We start from the raw sequence: 18,602 nt of genomic DNA on the forward strand, positions 1-18,602 counted from the left end.
TGGGATATGTGCTCAGCATTACTACTGGTTGAACTTGCAAAGAGGAAAGTCGCAGCCACATTCCTCAGCTTGGGCAGAGACCCCAGGTCCGTGGACACTGGGCTCCAGCAGCCAGGCAGGAGGGTCCTGGACTGGGGCTGCTGAAAGCATCAGCCACTCCTATTATCTCTTTACAAAATGCAACTAAATGTTGGAACAGAACTAAAATAATTTATTTTAATGTAAGTGGGATTTTGTGAATGGACTGTGGTGAGGAGGGAAGCTACCCAGAAGATGTGTCCATCAGTAAGAAAAATGTGTCTGAGGACACATCAGTCAAATATGTAGTGGACCTGGGGGAATATTGAAAAGATGGTACTAAGAATATCAAGATCTGTTTTTTGTTACTTCTGTTCAAAAAAGACAGAAATTTTAAGAGATGTTGAGAAAGGTTATGTGTGAGACCGAGGAAAGAAGAGTCTGTCAATTGGAATACATTAGAAGGGCTGGGTCTGTTTATGAAGTACTGTTTTATTCTCTAAGAGAAGCTCCTTTAGCTACCGAAGCTAAAAGCCAGTGCTTCTCAACTACAAATGGGTCATGATGCATGTACACTGGTAAGAGAAGGAAGATCCTAATAATTAGGAAGAGCCTTTCACTGGGGTTCAGCACCTACCAACTTCTAAGACCAAGTTCAATAGGAAAGGTGTCGAACAAAGTGGTACCTGGTATCTCAGGAGATTCCCAGAAGAGTTTTCAGGTAATACTCCACAACTATTTGTTTTGAAATATGTAACCCCCTAATACAGGGTCCAGACTCAGTCTGCTGTTCCTATTGTGTCCTTTCCAGGACAAAAAGGCAGGCTGCCTTTCTTGATCTCATGAACCTAAACTTTGTTGGTTAGATATTGGTTCTGTTTCCACAGAAGATAAAAACACTGCTTACCCTGTCTGCTCTGGTAATGGTTGGGGACATGTGACCTTCTTCTCAGTGGACTGTACTTGAAGATTTCTAAGTTTTGTCTGTTTGTGGAGGATGATGTTTTGATTAGTGCAAGGAAGTGCTACTGATTTCAATGGATACATCTGATATCATCATCAGAGCTTATCAGAGCTCTGTCTTGTGTGTCCTGCTCTGATATCTCTGTTCATGGACGGAAAAAATAAACTGAGCTCAGCTGAGTTGTTAAAAGCTGCATGTCTAGTGTCACTTGAAGTGTGCTAGGACTAACAGATGTATCCCTGTAAGGCTGGCAGATACAACCTGTGGGAACCTGCTCTTCTGGAAGAGCAGCTGAGGACCAGGCAGGATACTCTGCACACTGCCTCACAGCATCATTGCCTGCTGTTGCAGGAGCAGATGTATCCAACATGGGCCTTCCCTCAGTACAAAATAATGAGTTTGTTGCATGAAAAATCTGTACAAAATGTGTAAGGCAAATCTGCATTAATACTGTAGTACTAGTTAGTGGTAAACACTGGATATAGTCTAGCTTTTAAAAGAATATTTTGTTATGTCAGGCACTACAGCCTATTCAGTAAGGACTCTTGTGCTCAAGGAAAGAAATACTGAACTCTTACTAAAGTCAAAACACAAATATTTGGTGTCACAGAGGTTTTAAGAATCCTGAAGGGAAGTTTGAAAACATATATGCCTAGTATCTAGTTAAAAACAAACAAACAAACAAACAAACCCACAGTTTTCTCCCTTCGGTACCTATTACCAATAGTAAATTTTACATATGTATATGTACATACTTCCTTAAGAATATCCATGTATACTCTGCAGTAGTGTGTTAAGCCTTATAGTAGCCATTTGAGCCCAGATATTGCTGACATCTTAGGAACCAATTAACTTGCCAGAAATCATGAAGCCCTTGATATAACTGTGAACAGAACCCAGTTCTCCTGACTTTCTGCTTTTATGGCGTGATCATCAGCTTCTGTCACCATCTCACTTTTGTCTTGTCTCATTTTCAAAACCCCAAACTCAGCTCCAGGGAACTTCTTTCCTCTTCTTCTTGCTGTGTGACAGCCAGCATTTTTAATCCCTTCCTCTGGGCTTCCGGTCATCATCTGCCCCATCCATGTACCTTGTATCTTCCCTTTTCTTTGCTTCCCCTTCTAAGTACTCTGTCTCAGATTCTCTTATTTACTGTAGATTGGAGGTGAGCTTGTTGCAATAGTAGATCTGAACAGAGCTATCTCAGCATTGCTGAAGCTTGGCTTAAAGGCCCCGAACTGGGCAGGTATGTTCAGTAGCTTTATGTCATCTTCTTACTAACTTGATCACTGTTTCACCCAGGCTTGTCAATCTGTACAGTGTTGTACTGTCAAACCTATGTTAATACTGCATGTGATATAACAGTACTTGTATTTTCTGTGGTCTGTTTACCACTGCCTCTTTCTCTGCTGCTGTTCCCATCTGCGAGATGCTGCTGACTGCTCCCATCTCATCTCTCTCTTGCTGGGCTCCTTGCAACTCCTCCAGCTGCCTGGAGCTATTCCTAGTCCTGTTCTCCAGCAGCAATAGCAGCCGCAAGTGCTTGAGACTGTGAGGAACTCCAGAGAAGGGTGCAGGAGCTGGTTTTGATGTCTATATATGTGTGGGGAAGTGGATCTGGAGTTGGTACAACTGTGCCTTTAACCCTCTCTGGGTTGTAGAAGTTACCGTTCTTCTCTGGGCCTCTCCACATCCTTTTTTTTATTATTTATTTAATATTATTAATTTTCCCTTGGTTCCAACAAGGTTTACAGCATCTTCTGGCTATTGCTGACTCAGCTTTTCAGACAGAACCTTCACCCTCTCAGGACCTGACCTCATGCTCATACAAGGTCTCACAGGGAAGAATCTAGAATTTATGTGTAAGAAATTAATGTAAGAGAACCGAATGCAAGGTCTTAAAGAAGGAAAAGTGCAAAAATCCTGCAAAATCTTTGAAATTTCCCACTCTCACTCATTCTCTTACAGATCTTGTTCACTCACACTCTCATAACCTTGTACTCACCAGGATCAGCTCATGTACCTGCTGGTCACAGGTGACTAGGATCAGAATTTCTTGAGTTTCACAGTTCTCTTGTCATCTGTGTATTTTAAGCCTCCAGTTCTCTTCTCCATCTTCTTGACACCTTATCTTAGGTCATTTTGTTTGTCTTAATTCATTCAAATGAAACCTCCATATAGGGTACTCTGTAGCAATTAACGCATACTTTCCCTATTGGTCCTTCTTTTTGTATTTTGTGTGCTTTCACAAGTGCACACATTTGTATTCATACCTCAGTCATACTAATCATTCATTTTTTAGTCAATTTTCTGTATTTAACAGTAAAGATAATAAATGAGGAGAGGTAAAATCACATGGATTACAGAAGGGAAAAACTCAGATTAGCTACAGGTAATGATACAGTCTTCATAAGAAATGATAAAGCAAAATTGTTGCTGTTTTTATGCACAGAATTATTGGCAGATGATCATTTGGCACATTGTCAGGTACTACTTGTAAGTGCACAGTTAGAATCCAGTTCTCTGTGCAGTTTTGGTAACCTTATTGTTAATCATGACTGAGATTGTAATGGTATGATATAAAGTGTCTGGAACAAGTGAAGAGGGGAAAAAGAACCAACTTTTGCATGACTATTCAGGAAGAAGGTGTGAGATCTTACAGTGTTCCAGGACCCCAAGGAGAAACAAAAATGTAAATCAAAGTCATTGGCAGAAGGTGTAAGTCAGGGTCAAATGCTGTTCCTGGTTCTGCTGAGTAAGAAAATCAATGGGTCTTGTGCTGGTGTGAGATAATTTCAGCAGAATCTGCAGTAATAACATTTTGTTCATCATGGATGTGGTTATACAGTAAAAATAGTCCAAGCACAACACAGTTTGAGCAGATGATTTTCTTTTTAATAGGATTTGAGGTAAAATCTTCTAAGCTCATAAATGCCCGCTGAGAACTTAGCAAACAAAACAAAATATCTCCCTGCCCTACTTTCCCTGCCCAGCCACTCCTGTACAGACACATGAAATATGGAAAGCTGTAGAGCAACGGACATTGGATTACTGGTCTCATAAAACTCCTCACAGAGTCAGTATGTTTTATGTTGCTGGTGCTCTAATCTGCTCTTGCCTCTTTTATGGCTCTCAGCTGCTCTGTGAAATAGTTAATGGATTTTTATTTTCTGTCAATATACTTAGGACTTTAGTACGTGTATCAGAACTGTAGGCCAAAACCTGCAGCTGAAAGCTCAACCGCAGGGCTGAGGAGAGTGAAGGATTATTAGTTACTTGGCCGTGTTGCCAGGCAAAGTCTTTCCTATTTGTGCTAAAAGCTGGGTAGATTTCTGTGATGGAGCTTTTCCCCTATCATTTGATCACAGAGTGAAGTTTCTTCCTTCTTACCACATGGAGAACTGCAAATCTAAAAAAATGACTAATGGTGAGGAAGCTGTGAAAGGCTGGAACCAGCCATGCAGAGGTTCACCCCACAACATATCTGGGTCTTCTGTCATGGCAGCCACGCTAAATACAACCTGTACCCAACCTGCCTTTGTTGTAGAGAGCTCTGGAAGCCCAGAGCAATGCTTTTGTTATTCCTTTGGTTGCTCATCCATTCTGGAGCAAAGACCTCATCTGTTAGCTAAATAGTTCTGCCTGCTCTAGCTTGGAGACAGTACCACAGTAGTGACTGATCCTCTGGCTGTGGAAGACATGGGAGCTGTGTCTGAGTGCAACAGCCAGGGCTAGAGGCGACGATGTGCCTCTCTTTTACAGTTTGAATTGTATAGCTCTAATGATTTAATTTCCTGGTAAATTTGACGCTGACTTTTTCCAACATCAAGAAAACATCAATTAAATAGTTAACCCTAGAATGAAGCCTTGAAAAGCAAGGTCATTCCAGACACTTTTAAACTCTGCTTAAGTATAATTTGTTCTATTAATTTGAGAAATTGCTGACATTTAAGGCATCTCTGCAGAATTCAGTACAGTAGCATTTTGGGTCTGATTTTAAATTGAGAAAATCTGTCCTTGACCATTTCAGTTCTGCTTTACATATTTAGCTTCAGGAGCAAGTTGTAGCTTGCTGCTGTGTAAGAATATGGTGGTTTGGGACAGACACTTGCAGCTGTGTTAACCTCCATGTAGCTTTGGAGTGTGTGCCAGAGAAGGAGAAAGGACTCTCAGTGGCTGGAAGAAATTTAGAGAAATGTGAACAATGCCTAATTGTAACTATTGGATAATCCAGCTTCACATCGTGCATGTCAGAGTATTTATGTCTGCAGGCAGTATGTTGAATGCATATTGGAATGCATTCCTGTACAGGGAATAAACACAAACCATTTAAGTCACATTTAAGTTGACAAGTTGAGACTGAAGGTACACATAGGTCTGCTTTACTAAGAAAATGTACTTGGTATTAGCAACCCAGTGGAATAGGTTAATGCATGCTTCACCTGGTGTTGTATATTTTTGGAAAACAGCAGGAAGCAGAGTGACAGTGGATGTGAAGAGTGTCTTTTTTTTTAATCTTTTTTTTTTCCTTCTCTTATTTAGCTAGCAGAAGGTCTGCTACATTTTAGGTAACCTGAAAATGTGTTACTGATGGGTTAGGCAAGCCAATAGAAAAATGTTACAGTGAAAGAATCTTTGAATACCAACAGTGTGAATTTACTATCCTGTTCAAGTAGTAATCCTGCTACTCAGTAGTTAGCAGAGTAACTTTGCTAAGGAAGAGATCTTCACAGTGGCTTTTTGTGCAGTTTTGTGTATCTGACGTCAGTGTTATTACCCAGATATGGGGCTCAATAAATTAAACATTGAAAATAAAGCTTAAGATACGCTTTTATATCTTGAATAGATCATTTCTGATTTGATATACTTTTGTGGATTAATGAAATTTGTGGAGATGCTATTAGGAAATGCAGCAAACCTGGAAAAGATGTTAGGTGAGCAGTAGGCCAAAAATTAAAAGTGCAGATGAAGGAGAAAGCAATGACTTTCAAAAAACGTGGAATCTGATCTAGCACAAGATGTACAGTTTATAGTTAGGGCATTGACAGTCAATACTTTTAACATGGTCAAAGACAAACTTAGGTCATCATTAAAACAGTGGGAAAACAAACCAACATTATTGCCAACTCCTTTTCAGATCCAAACTAGGACATTTCAGATTTAGATGGTTAACTACTCAGAGACAGTTAGGAGTAAGCAGGGAGCAGAAACAAATTTAATAGGTGTAACTCACTATATGTTTTTATAGGAGTGAATACACAGCACTTAGCTACATGTATAGTGTTTTATCATTCAAACCAGAAATCTTTTGCTAATAAGTGAGAGGCATTGACAGATGCTGAAGAAAAAAATGCTGTCAGTCGTTCTCAGCAGTCAATAAAGTGTTCCTCATATTACTCCTTCCCTGTACTTTTTATTCTCACTCTCTATTTTTATGCTAGGTCTCTATTTCCTTTGGTTCAGTGCCACTGTATGATGCTTAGCTTTCTACTTTACCTGAGGTTTGCAGACAAAAATGAAGGGAAAAAAGAGACATCAGTATCCCTTATCAGCATCATTTTGGAATACGGTAAATTTCTCATATGTCCAGAAGGAATATCATAAAAGTCCTAGGACACTGAGGGGAACAATATGGTAAATCAACATAAAGAGAGAATAAGAGTGGGTAAGCCAGGAAAAATGAAAGAGCTAGGAGGACTGACAGAAGATGGAGTAGAAAATGAATGAATGGACTAGAGGTAGAAGATGGGAGAAAAAAAAGAAAAAAGAAAAAAAAGGAAAAAGAATAGAATATTTGCTAGAAAGAGACAAGATGGAGAAAGGGACCAAACCAAAATGAAACAAAGGGGATAGCACAAACAGACTGGGAAATTGAACATAAGCTGTCAGTAGTAATAGGAAAATAACAACAACAAAAACCAAAAAAACAAACAAAAACCTCAACATACAGAACAAATATTTAAGAAGGAAAATAGACAGATAGGGAAAGACCGAAGAGAAGGATGCGTTTAAGAGACAGACTGTGAACAAGAAGACAACGCTGGCAGTTTTCGAGCTGTCAGTCCAATGAGTTAGGAGATGAGTTAGGAGAACTTAGGAATCATCAATAGGGACTTGGATTCTAAAAAGTTTTAAAATGTAGCAAAGAATAAAAGGTGTTATTGCAAAGGTAGTGAGATAGTTAGATTAGTACCAATGTGGAAAATGGATTTATGGAAGAATATGAATGAACAGAGTCAATCCAACTGAGCAGTTTGGCACAGTACCTTTTTCAAACAAGGGAGAGGCAAACTGCATGTAAAAAGGTGACTTGTCAGCAAGTAATCCAAGTGCAGAATATGAATGGAACAAGGTAGCAAAGAAGTTGGGTGTAGAAACAAGTTTACATTACCGCAGGGAGGCATTTTGCAGTATTTTTAGAAAGAGGGAGAATCCCATGTCCTCAGAAAACCCCATGCAGAGAACACAGACCAGATCTGGTTCAGCTGCAGGGCTCTGTTCAAGGGGTTGCTGCTCAGTGGCTCTGTTCTCAATGCAGAGCCTGCTCACTCATATTCCAAGATCTCTGAGCTCATGTGGCTAAATTGTGACTGATGGAGGTTTATCAATCCACTGCAAGGTATAAATCCTTTTCACTCCCACATTTATGTTGCCTTATCGCCTCTAGGTGGTATTTTCGTGATCAAATAGTACTTGAGGCATGGAGAGTCCCCAGAAACAATTTAAGGCCCTACACATGCTCTCCTTCAGATGAGGTGTGGGTGGGTGGGGTGCACAACTGAAGTAAGTGGGGTGCAGAAGAGTACAAGAATCCCAAGAGACCCAACTGGAACATGGGGTTGGGCTGAAGAAGTAGTGTGTCCCTTCAGATTAGCAAGATGTTCTTTCCATAGCTTTCCAGAGTACCCTTGAGCTAGAAGATGGTGCTGCAGTCCAGCACCTCACTGGAAAAACTGTAGGAAACTCCACAAGTTTGAGTCATTCTCTTACTGTTTACAGGCGTTGTTTTCAACTGTGGTTGATGTAATCCAGCCTATGACTGAGGACTGCTTCTTTCCACTTGACTTGATTTAGTTAAAAGTAAAGCAGACAATTTGTAGGCACCACATGCAAGCTGGTATATACAGAGAAAATTTATTTTTTTTCTCTGCAAAATAACACAACTTACCTGCTTGTTAATGGCTGAACTTCTTGGATTCTCTATACTTTTCTCCATGTATTTTGCATATTGTTTCATCTGCAGGCAACAATTCTGTGTGCCAAGAGCATTTATATAATATTAATCTCTTTGTTGCTAAAATGTACATGTTGACAAAACTACATAAAAAAATCTACAGCCTGATCCTCACAGCTGTGACTTCCCACAGATTCAGAAAGGACATTGAGTCATTGGATGTCATGTTTGAGGGATGTGATATACTGAAGGTGAAATTATTTACAAAGAAGCAAAATGTCTTCAGATGTCAAAATTCCTTGGAGTTCTTCAGTTAGCACCATGTACAGTCACATCTTCCTATTTTCTACTACTGCATTGAAGAAAATAGAACACAGATTTATTGCAGCTCAAACAAATTTAGGTGATTCTAGTTAGTGTTATATAAAGATGTGCCTGGTACAGGTGAGATTTGAAATGGATGAACCATTAAGGCTCTAAATACCTACAGAACTGTATCTGCATTTAATTGTATCACTCCCAAGAGAAATATTTGCACAGAAATTTTTCTGTGGCATTGCATTACAGTGATACCAATTTAGGCATATCTATATGTAGTACTATTTCAAGAAAGGCTTGCATAGGAACGTGATGACTTTTTATACTGAAATAGTTATATTGCTACAATCTCTAACACAGATATATATCCATGTTTTACTACCTTGTCATATAACTTATAACTATCTTTTAACTTATTTTTCTTCTGAAGAACTTGATAAAATCAGTGTATTCTTTGTTATAACCCTGCACTGTACTCTCATTAAAGAACTCTTACCATTTAATTTAACCAAGCTAAATACGGTGGCACAATTTTTGTACGTCAGAGAAATCCAACAGGCCTGTGCATGCAGATATGGCATGCAGGTAGTATCGATCACTTCAGGGGTTATCGGATTTATCAGCAAATGGACATTTGGCCTAGGATTTTTTATCAGCTGTTTCTGCTGCAGGGACAGATTCTGATGCTCTTGCTTCTGTGAATTGATCTGAAGTCACAGAAAACACTTTTATTAAGTGAGTTTTTAAGGTGTTTCAGAACTGGTACTTAAATGAAGTTTCAAGAGGTTAGTGGAAAACAAAACTCCAAGAAAAAGAAAACAAGAAAGCCTCTAAGCCCCAATTCAGTTGAAACCGAAATTATGTTTTTCTGTTTCAATTTTTGCTTTTCACTGTAAAAATCAATATTACTACAGACCAACCCCTGAAGTGTTTTCTCAATGGAAACTTTTCCTGAATTAAAAGCCAAGGTCTGCAGGACTCAGTCAGCATTACCACTGAAGTTGATGAAAATAACTAAAATTATTTGAAGAATTAATTGAATTAATTGAAGAATTTTATGTATATTTAAAGTAACTCAGGGAACATTTAATTGTAACAGCACAAGTTTCAGTATATCAGTACAAAATTATGTGTAGTCAGCATAAATGATATAAAGCTAAAATTTTCAGAAAGGCTGTTACATTTGTACAGTGCTACTGTGCATGAGCCAAGCTACAGTATTAATCTGTAAAATGGAAAGCAAACTACCTATTCTGTTGTTTCTGTAAGACTTACAAAAAGGCCAGATGATCATGAGACTTATCATTCTGAAATTGGGAGAAAAAAAATCTAGGAACTTGAGATTTTGATACATGTTTGAACGGAATGAAGATATTGGGGATTATGTTCTAGAATGGCTCTATTATGTGTGTGTTATCTTCGTTCAGTTTTACACTCTGTGTTGTTTTACAAATCCTTGGATGTGCATGGTCCTAGCTGTCCGCAGAGGAACAGGATATTAGAAGAGATGAGCCTATGCAGTATGCAAATAGTGAGGGGCAGGATTTAAGCAATCATCAGCTGTGCCTTAGTGAGGTACCCAACAATGTGAAAGGGAAGCTTCCTCACAGGTATTACAATCCCCTAGATGTGTGCTTGGCATCTGGTTCACACACTGTAAGTAAAATCAACCTGCCAAAAAGGCAATGCCTACAAGGTGGGTTTTGGTTTTCTGCTACCTCTTATCATGGGCATTGTTCATTTCTAGGAGTATCTCTACCAATGTAGCCCTTAAGGCAGGGCCTGAGATGTTGCCGGTGTTGCTGTGGCTTTTGGTCTCTTTCATTGGTGTGACGAATGTTTGTTAGAAGACTTAATGGCTGTACACTTAAGAGATACTCTGTGGCCTGTCTGGATGAAGCCAGTATTTGATTGTCTGGAAAACTGAGGGTGTGTCCCTTCAGGCTTCTGTTTTATGTGTTGACTGCAAGCAATTTTGATACACAGCCACATAATCCATGTCTGTTAGCCTCATTATAGCTGTCCATTCCAAAACTTCAAAATGGCAAAAAATGCAAATTAGGGCTTTTAACAATTTTTTTTCTTGTTTTTCATAAGTCTGTCAGGGCATTTTGTTCTGACTCTGTAAATGTTGTGATCTTGAAAATGAGTAACTAGCCAAAACTTTGTAGCAGATTTTTTAAAGTGTTTGTCTCCGGTTTGGGCTACTGGATGAAATGGGCAGATTTACAGATGTTCTAGGCAATTGGCTTCTTCATCTGCCCTTCTTGCTCTGCACAGACCTACATTTGTCCTGCTTAAAAAGATAAGTAGGGTTGGGTGATTCCAGCACTGTATTTGCAGACCCTGGAGTACTGGGCATGGTAGAATAAATGTGAGGGTAAATATTTGGGCCACAAAAATGGGCTGAGAAGTATATCAACACATCAGCCAAAACATAAATAGGTCATCATGCTATTACTGTTGTTTCTTCTAATGTTCCTCTCTGATAATAGTGGCCATGGATAAACATGATAGACTGGTAATCTTAGCAGTGCTGAGTCAGAATTAGAACAATTGTTCTCTGGGGTTTGTGCATCGGGTACATCACAGTTAAAACCTTTGGGATTTACAGTGTAAGATTGTGCTCTCAAAAGTCACCCTACATGGTGAGGCATGCCGAGGCCCACAAAAGGGCATTGAGAAAGGTTTTAGCTGAACATTGGGGTCAACAGATAGACCAGCCTTGATAGACCAGCCCAATACAGAAAAGATTTATTAGTCATTCCAAAAGACTTGGTGGGGTAAGAAAGGGAAAAACAACAGGAAGAGAAATCCTAGAAACAGTTTCTGCACTGGGTAATAGGTACAATATAGACCCCTGTAGGACTATGACCTGAGGTTTGTTTCCACAAATACATCAGCATAGTAACTTAGGTGTTCTAGGAATGGATGCTTAAGCTTATTGTCTTTGCTGGGATTTGTGGCATTACAGTAAAACTTACTGCAGATGCAGCACGTTGCCGCCGCCATCCCCCAACCCCCCGCTGAGTTTGTTCAATTTCACGGCCCTGTTTTTTGTCAGTCCTCCAACATGAGTGTAGAGGAGGAAAGAACACTAGCTGGAACACAGATCATATTGCACTTCTCCGTCTTCTCTCCAGCTGCGCTTGATCACCTTGAGCCTGTCTGTTGCATTGGATGGAAAACTGAAGCCCACCTTAAACGCTCAGAACTCCTGGGTGTGATCTGCAGAATTCTTCCAGCCAAGCTGCTGTAGGGCTGCAGCAGGGGCGAGAGGGAGCAGGGCAGAAGGAGGGTGGAATCAGGGCAGGGGGGCCCGCAGGGGCTGGGCAGAGGGACGGTGCTGCAGCAAAGATGAATCTCCGCGGGAGCAGAGGGGCAGGTCTTCGAGAAGGAGGTCGTCAAACCCACTGCAGCAGCACACAGCCGGCACCAGCCTTGGCTGGAGGCCCGGTTTTTTTCGGCTCCCTGCGCTGATTTAACCCTCCCAAGCGGATGCCTTTTAGCACTGCAGCAGCAGGTCCAGGAGTGCCGGAGGCTGGGGGCCCGCCCCGCGCCCCCGAGGCTTCAGCACCGAAACCGGGGCGGAGGCGAGGAGCGGCACGGCGGTATCGCACCCCTCCCCTCCCCGCCAGGCGGCGGCCACCGGCACCGAGGGGCCCGGCGCACCGGGAGGCGGCAACACGTGGGTGAGGCCGGTGCCGCGGGGGGGAGCGGGGCCCGGCCTCACGCCCTCGGCCGCCGAAGCGGGGCGCGGGGGCGGCTCCGGGCGCGGCGGAGCGGCGGCGCCCGGCCCCGGGGTAGGTGCGCAGCGGCGGAGCCCGCCCCGCCGCCGGCCGCCGCCGAGGCGCTGTTCCCGGCGCTGGTGCTGAGCCGGAGCCCGTCCCGCCGCCGGCCGCCGCCGAGGCGCTGCTCCCGGCCCAGGTGCTGAACCGGAGCCAGCCGCGGCTTAGCGTCCTCCCCCGCCTCCGCCCGCGCGGCAGCTGGAGCAGCAGAAAGCGGATCCAGCGAGTCCCGGTCCCTCCTCCTTCCTCCTCCTCCTCCTCCTCCTCCGCCTCCTCCTCCTCTTCTTCCTCCCCGGAGCCGCCGGAGGGAGAGAGGTCGGAGCCGCTCTGCGGGGCAGCCGGCGAGCATGGGCCGGGCAGCGGCGCTGCCGGCGGCGGGGCCGGCGGCGGGGCTGGGGGCGGTCGGCGGCCGCTGCTCGCCGCTTGCATGAGGCGGCCGGGCGGCGGGGCGTGAGGCCGGGCCAGGGCCGGGCGAGGCGGCTCCGGGCTCCGGCGGCTCCCCACCCCCCGGCCATGGCGGCGGCTGCTCGGCGGAGCCGCGGCGGGGCGGTGGCTCTGGGCCTGCCGCCGCCGTCGCCCCCGGCGCCGCCGATGCTGCTGCTGCTGCTGCTGCTGGGGCTGGGCGCCGGGCGGGCGGCGGGCGGGCCGCTCCGCTACTCGGTGCGGGAGGAGCTGCCGCACGGCGCCTTCGTGGGCAACGTGGCGAGCGACCTGGGCGTGGATCCGCGGCGGCTGGCGGCGCGGGGAGCGCGGCTCACCTCGGGCAGCGGCCGCCAGTACCTGGAACTGGAGCTAGGCCGCGGGGTGCTGCTGGTGCGGGAGCGCATGGACCGGGAGGAGCTCTGCGAGCTGAGCCCCACCTGCTTCCTCAGCCTGGAGTTGGTGATCGAGCAGCCCATCGAGGTGCACAACGTGGAGGTGGAGGTGCTGGACATCAACGACAACGCACCGCGCTTTCCCCGCCAGGATTACCGGCTGGAGATCAGTGAGTCCGCTGTGCCCGGGGCCCGCTTCCACATCGAGAGTGCCCAGGACCCCGATGTGGGCACCAACTCAGTGCAGAGCTACCAGCTCAGCCCCAGCCGCCACTTTGCCCTGGACCTTAAAGGCTTCCAGAGTGGCAGCAAGCTCCTGGAGCTGGTGCTGCAGCAGCCGTTGGACCGGGAGCAGAGTGCCCTGCAGCAGCTGGTGCTCACTGCTGTGGATGGTGGGGACCCCCCCAAGTCTGGTACAGCCCAGATCTCAGTTCGAGTTGTGGATACCAATGACAACCCCCCTGCCTTTGACCGCTCCACCTACACCGTGAACCTTCTGGAGAACTCCCCACCTGGCACCCTAGTCGTCAAACTCAATGCCTCAGACCCTGATGAGGGCTCCAATGGGGATGTGATCTATTCTTTTGGCAGCTACACCCCACAGAAGGTGAGGCAGCTGTTTAGTGTGGACCCACATTCAGGGGAGGTGAGGGTTAATGGTACCCTGGATTACGAAGAGGCATTCTCTTATGAGATCTATGTGCAAGCCACTGACCAGGGCCCTGTCTCTATGGCTGGGCACTGCAAGGTACTGGTCAACATTGTGGATGCCAATGATAATGTTCCTGAGGTGGTCCTGACCTCCTTGTACAGCCCAGTGCCAGAGGATGCAAAGTCAGGAACTGTGGTGGCCCTGATGAGTGTCACGGACCAGGACTCAGGGCTGAACAAGCAGGTCAGTCTGCGTATTCCCCCTGGCCTCCCCTTCATGCTCAACTCTTTCAAGAACTCCTACACCTTAGTGACCCAGGGCAAGCTGGACCATGAGAAAGCAGCAGCCTACAATATCACAGTTACGGCTACTGACTCTGGGAGCCCCCCTCTCTCCTCCCAGAAGGTGATCCATGTGGAGATCTCTGACATCAATGACAATCCTCCACGCTTTGAGGAACCTGTGTACTCAGTTTACATCCCTGAGAACAACCCCCTTGGAGTCTTGCTTTGCACTATCAAAGCCACTGACCCGGATGTTGCCGAAAATGCCTATGTGTCCTATTCTCTACTGGATGGGGAGATTGAAGGGCTACCTGTTACCTCCTATGTCTCCATTAAATCTGACAGTGGCAACATGTATGCTGTCAAATCCTTTGACTATGAGACATTAAGGGAGTTCCAGGTGCTTGTCCAGGCTCAGGATGCTGGGATCCCATCACTGAGCAGCACTGTCAGTGTCCACATCTATGTGGTAGACGAGAATGATCATGCTCCACAGATTCTGTATCCTACCTCAACCAACACTTCAGCAGCCCTGGAGATGATCCCACGCTTGGCAAATGCTGGATATTTGGTAACCAAAATTATAGCCATTGATGGGGACTCAGGACAAAATGCCTGGTTGTTCTACCACCTGGTTCAAACCTCAGATCCAGATTTGTTCAGGGTAGAGCTCCATACTGGGGAGATAAGGACTACTCGCAAACTGAGGGAGGAGAGCACACCTACTTACAACCTGACGGTGGAGGTGAGAGACAATGGAGAGCCACCGATGTCCTCATCAGTAGCCATCACTGTTGCTGTGGTGGACAGAGTTTCCAAAATCATCCCTGATACAAGAAGGCACATTAAAAGTCCGAGCAATTACTCAGAAATCACTCTTTATCTCATTATTGCTTTGTGCGCCATCTCCTTCGTTTTCCTTTTCACAATCATTGGGCTTACTGTTATCAAGTGCTACAGATACAGTTTGTATGGGGACTCCTGCTGTACAGGTTTCTGTGGGGTCAGAGAACGGTGCCCTGCTGAACTCTACAAGCAGGCCAACAACAACATCGATGCGAGGTTGCCGCACGGTTTAAAAGTGCAGCCCCATTTCATTGAAGTGAGGGGCAATGGGTCTCTGACTAAGACCTACTGCTATAAGGCATGCCTAACTGCAGGATCAGGAAGTGACACTTTTATGTTTTACAATACCTGTGGCCCAACAGGAACGGGTCCCTCTGCAGTGGTGACTGAGAGGCATCTGACAGGACAGAGTGGGCAGAGTGCACAAAACCTGATTATACTTAAAAATGACTCCATTACTCCTAACGAGGTGAGGCTATATTGATAAATGGTCAGCACAGTGCAAATTTTTACTTAAGAAAAGGTTCAAACTGGAAAACTCAGATTACGTGTATTTATCTCCTTTTGGTCTTGCTGACACAGCTACAAGACATGGTTCTAAAGTATGCTAATGTGTGCAATGCATTTTGTTTCTAGGTAAATACTGGGTCTTTCAGGGTCCATTTGGTAAGTTCAGTATGTTTGTCTGTTTGAGATTCACTTCATTTCTGCAGCATATGCTATGTAGAATATTGCCTCCGTCCCTTTTCTCTTACACATCTAAAATTGCCTGCTGTCATAGAGTGCTAAGGAATGACAGATGTGGTTTTAAATCTTTAATGCTACAACTAATATTGCAGGAAAAAAATAAAAAAAAATAGATTAGCCTGGAAATCAATAGGTTACCTTATGGCAATTATAGATGTTTGCTACTGCATTGATTTTATACCTATGCAAAGTTGTTGGATTTAGATCATAACAAAAATGTGCTTTGCTTTCTGATGTGGGCATATTTTAGTTGTCTGAAAGCTGCAAGCCCTTCTTTGGTAGTGTTTGTTCTACCCAGTGCTGCATTTTATGTTTTCTCGACAGTGACAATCCAGTGATATCTTTACAGAGGATTACAACACGTTACCATTGTTATGTTGCAGTGTGACAACTTCTAACCTGCTGGGTTGATATTGAAAATTGTTTAACACCTATGGTTTGACCGGCAGTGTTATTAACCTTTTCAATATTTTCCCACAGTGAAGAATTAATGGTTGCTCTATGCTAGCATGCAGCCAGTCTGCAGTTAGTGCGTAGTTTGCACGCCCTGCACTTTCCTTTGTACAGTTAATGGATTTAAACTGAGAAACACTGGAAACATTAATTCTGGTTCACAAAAGGAAAATTTTGCGATTACTGTGTGTTGTTTGTATCCTAGGATTGTGGCAGTCATAGGATTGGTTCATGCATTAATGTATGGTATGCTTCTGGATGTGGGGAAGCTAGGGGGGTAATTGTGGTGGAATAGAAAGGAGCCTGACTTATGTACTGTTGATGCAGAAATCTAAATTATTTCTTTATTTCTTTATACTTATTCACATATGAAGATGTAAGCCTCTTTTGCAACTGGTGTTTAGTTACACAAAGATACACAAATCTTAAGGACTAGAAAGTCTTCCATATAAGTGCTTTTAAAAAGTAGCAATCATCTATTTAAAATTTATCCATTTAAAGTTAATGCAGTGTTTTTCTATAAATCACAGTGGTGTGGTCTGGAGGATTTTTTTTTGCTTTTCTATGCGTTTTTTGTACCTTAAAATCTCTCTGAGTGTAATAAAATATAGAATCTCTTTGATATAGGAGGGAACATGAAAGTGAAATATTCTGCAAAATACACATCTTAAATCTGATTTCCTGGAAAAAAAAAAAGTAATTGAAAATGGCTTCACTTTGGATGCATGAGCAGTAGGTAGGAAATTAGTTTAACAGACAGATTCCTATCACATTTTAGGGAATCAATCCATTCAATGCAATGAATTAGCAAGTTTTGAAAACCAGTGCAGATCAGGCAAGGGCTGGTCTTGGAGTATAGAAGACATTTAGAGAACAAACTAGCAAAGGCCTTTCTGTGTCTACTTATGATCCAGAAGAGGAATCAGTTATTACAGTAGTTCTGTGTGATTTAAACTGAAGGGAAATTCTGGCAAATGCTACTTGTCACAAGTACTTTTCTTAGGTCTCCAGTTCTTAAACTGACCTGTGGTAGTACCTACTATGAAGATATATCAGTGCCAGGTGTCATGAGAAAATTGGTGGATGTAATGGCATTCACTAGTTACTAATTCCTAGCTAATTGCATACTATAACATTGTATGTCTTTCTCTTGTTTCAGCCTCAGCATATACGCTGAAGATATCATCCATTGCTTAGTAACACCATATTCTACATTTTAAGCATAATAATCTTCATATTACTAGATCTTTGGAGAACTGCGTTTCTCTTTTTAGTTAAAGTGAACTTTAATTAGTTTCTAAAGGCTGTCCTTTACTTGTGAAGCTCAGTGACAGGTATCATTGCCCCGTGACATTTTACAAAGTTAATTTCTGATGTGTGTGTTGCTTCTGGAGAATGTAAACAGGTCTTCCCCTCTCTCTTTTTCCCTCCCTCCCTTCTCTTTCTCACTCGCTCTCTCACTCTCGACAGGTTTTGGAAATGGATCTTCTATAAACTGTTAAGCGATAAGGATAGGACCAGCTGAATGGTCTTGCATGCATACATACCATACATAGGGTTTCATGGAGACTAATGTTTTACAGTGAGATGACAAATATTTTGAAGTTATTCGGTATTAATCTCAGTAATACTTGATGCAAATAGATCTTAGCCCTTTTCATATTTACCAGTAATTTCAGAGATATTAGTAATTACTCTGTACTAAGTTGTGAATGACTTCACTGGGTCATTACATGGATGCAATAGAGTGGAAAAAGAAGCGTATTAAGGATAAGCAGGGGGTTCTTTGTATCCGTTGATGCACTGATGCCTGACTATTCTGACTTGTATTGCTCATGTCATAATAGTGTAATGGGAGCTCATTTCTGCAAGGTAGGCTCTGCTTCTGTGTTCACCCTGCTTTTATACCATTATAAGAATATCTCAAACCAAGTAAGTTTGGTAACAGAAGAAATCTGCTACCACAGCAGCACTGAAAACCTTAGTTATTGCTGGAAGGAGTCTAGTGATAAGGATCAGAATGTGGGGTTAACGAGAATCACTCTCTCATCAGCTAGATCACTGCTACAGGGTGACCAGGCAGGTAATGCAGACAAAAATATAAAAATGGCAAAGTATTGTGGCGTCATTGCTGGAATCATGTGAGGTTATGAATAGCCTGGATTCCTGCCTTTTGGGAGGGGGTGTATGCAGAAGTGAAAGAGTGCATGAAGGTGTGATTTTGCTACAGGGCACTGCTGCAGTGATGATCTGTCATTTTCAGGGAAGGTTTAAATGTTTCAGTCTTGTGTCCCTTTCCTTATGCATCTGTGGAGATGCTGAGTGATGTCTGAGTGGTTTTTCTTTTCATCTCTCCTGTCTTGCTGTTATGGAAGGATAGGATAGGATAGGATAGGATAGGATAGGATAGGATAGGATAGGATAGGATAGGATAGGATAGGATAGGATAGGAGAACCTTCAAAGAGCATCTAGTCCAGCTTCTGTGCAGTTCAATCATTCATTATGTCTTGTGTCTAACGATAACCTTTTCCTTTCAATGCAG

The 18,602-nt window shown here is 43.5% G+C and overlaps 1 protein-coding gene across 6 annotated transcripts in view; it reads left to right on the forward strand.

Annotated features, from left to right (window-relative positions):
• LOC106049464 (protocadherin alpha-C2-like) overlaps positions 1-18,602 on the forward strand; it is a 110,371-nt gene that overhangs the window by 47,341 nt on the left and 44,428 nt on the right. The window contains exons 1-2 of one of the 6 annotated variants that reach the window (XM_048055119.2): positions 12,565-15,328; positions 15,496-15,525. The exons of 3 other annotated variants lie outside the window; for them this stretch is intronic. In XM_048055119.2, the coding sequence (XP_047911076.2) occupies positions 12,776-15,328; positions 15,496-15,525 (2,583 nt within the window). In that variant the 5' untranslated portion in view covers positions 12,565-12,775. Of the gene's footprint in view, positions 1-12,564; positions 15,329-15,495; positions 15,526-18,602 lie in introns of those variants that run through there. 2 more of the 6 variants (XM_048055117.2, XM_048055118.2) reach the window with 2 other exon arrangements.

Source organism: Anser cygnoides, chromosome 14 (assembly GCF_040182565.1).
Source record: "Anser cygnoides isolate HZ-2024a breed goose chromosome 14, Taihu_goose_T2T_genome, whole genome shotgun sequence".
NCBI classification, from domain to species: domain Eukaryota; kingdom Metazoa; phylum Chordata; class Aves; order Anseriformes; family Anatidae; genus Anser; species Anser cygnoides.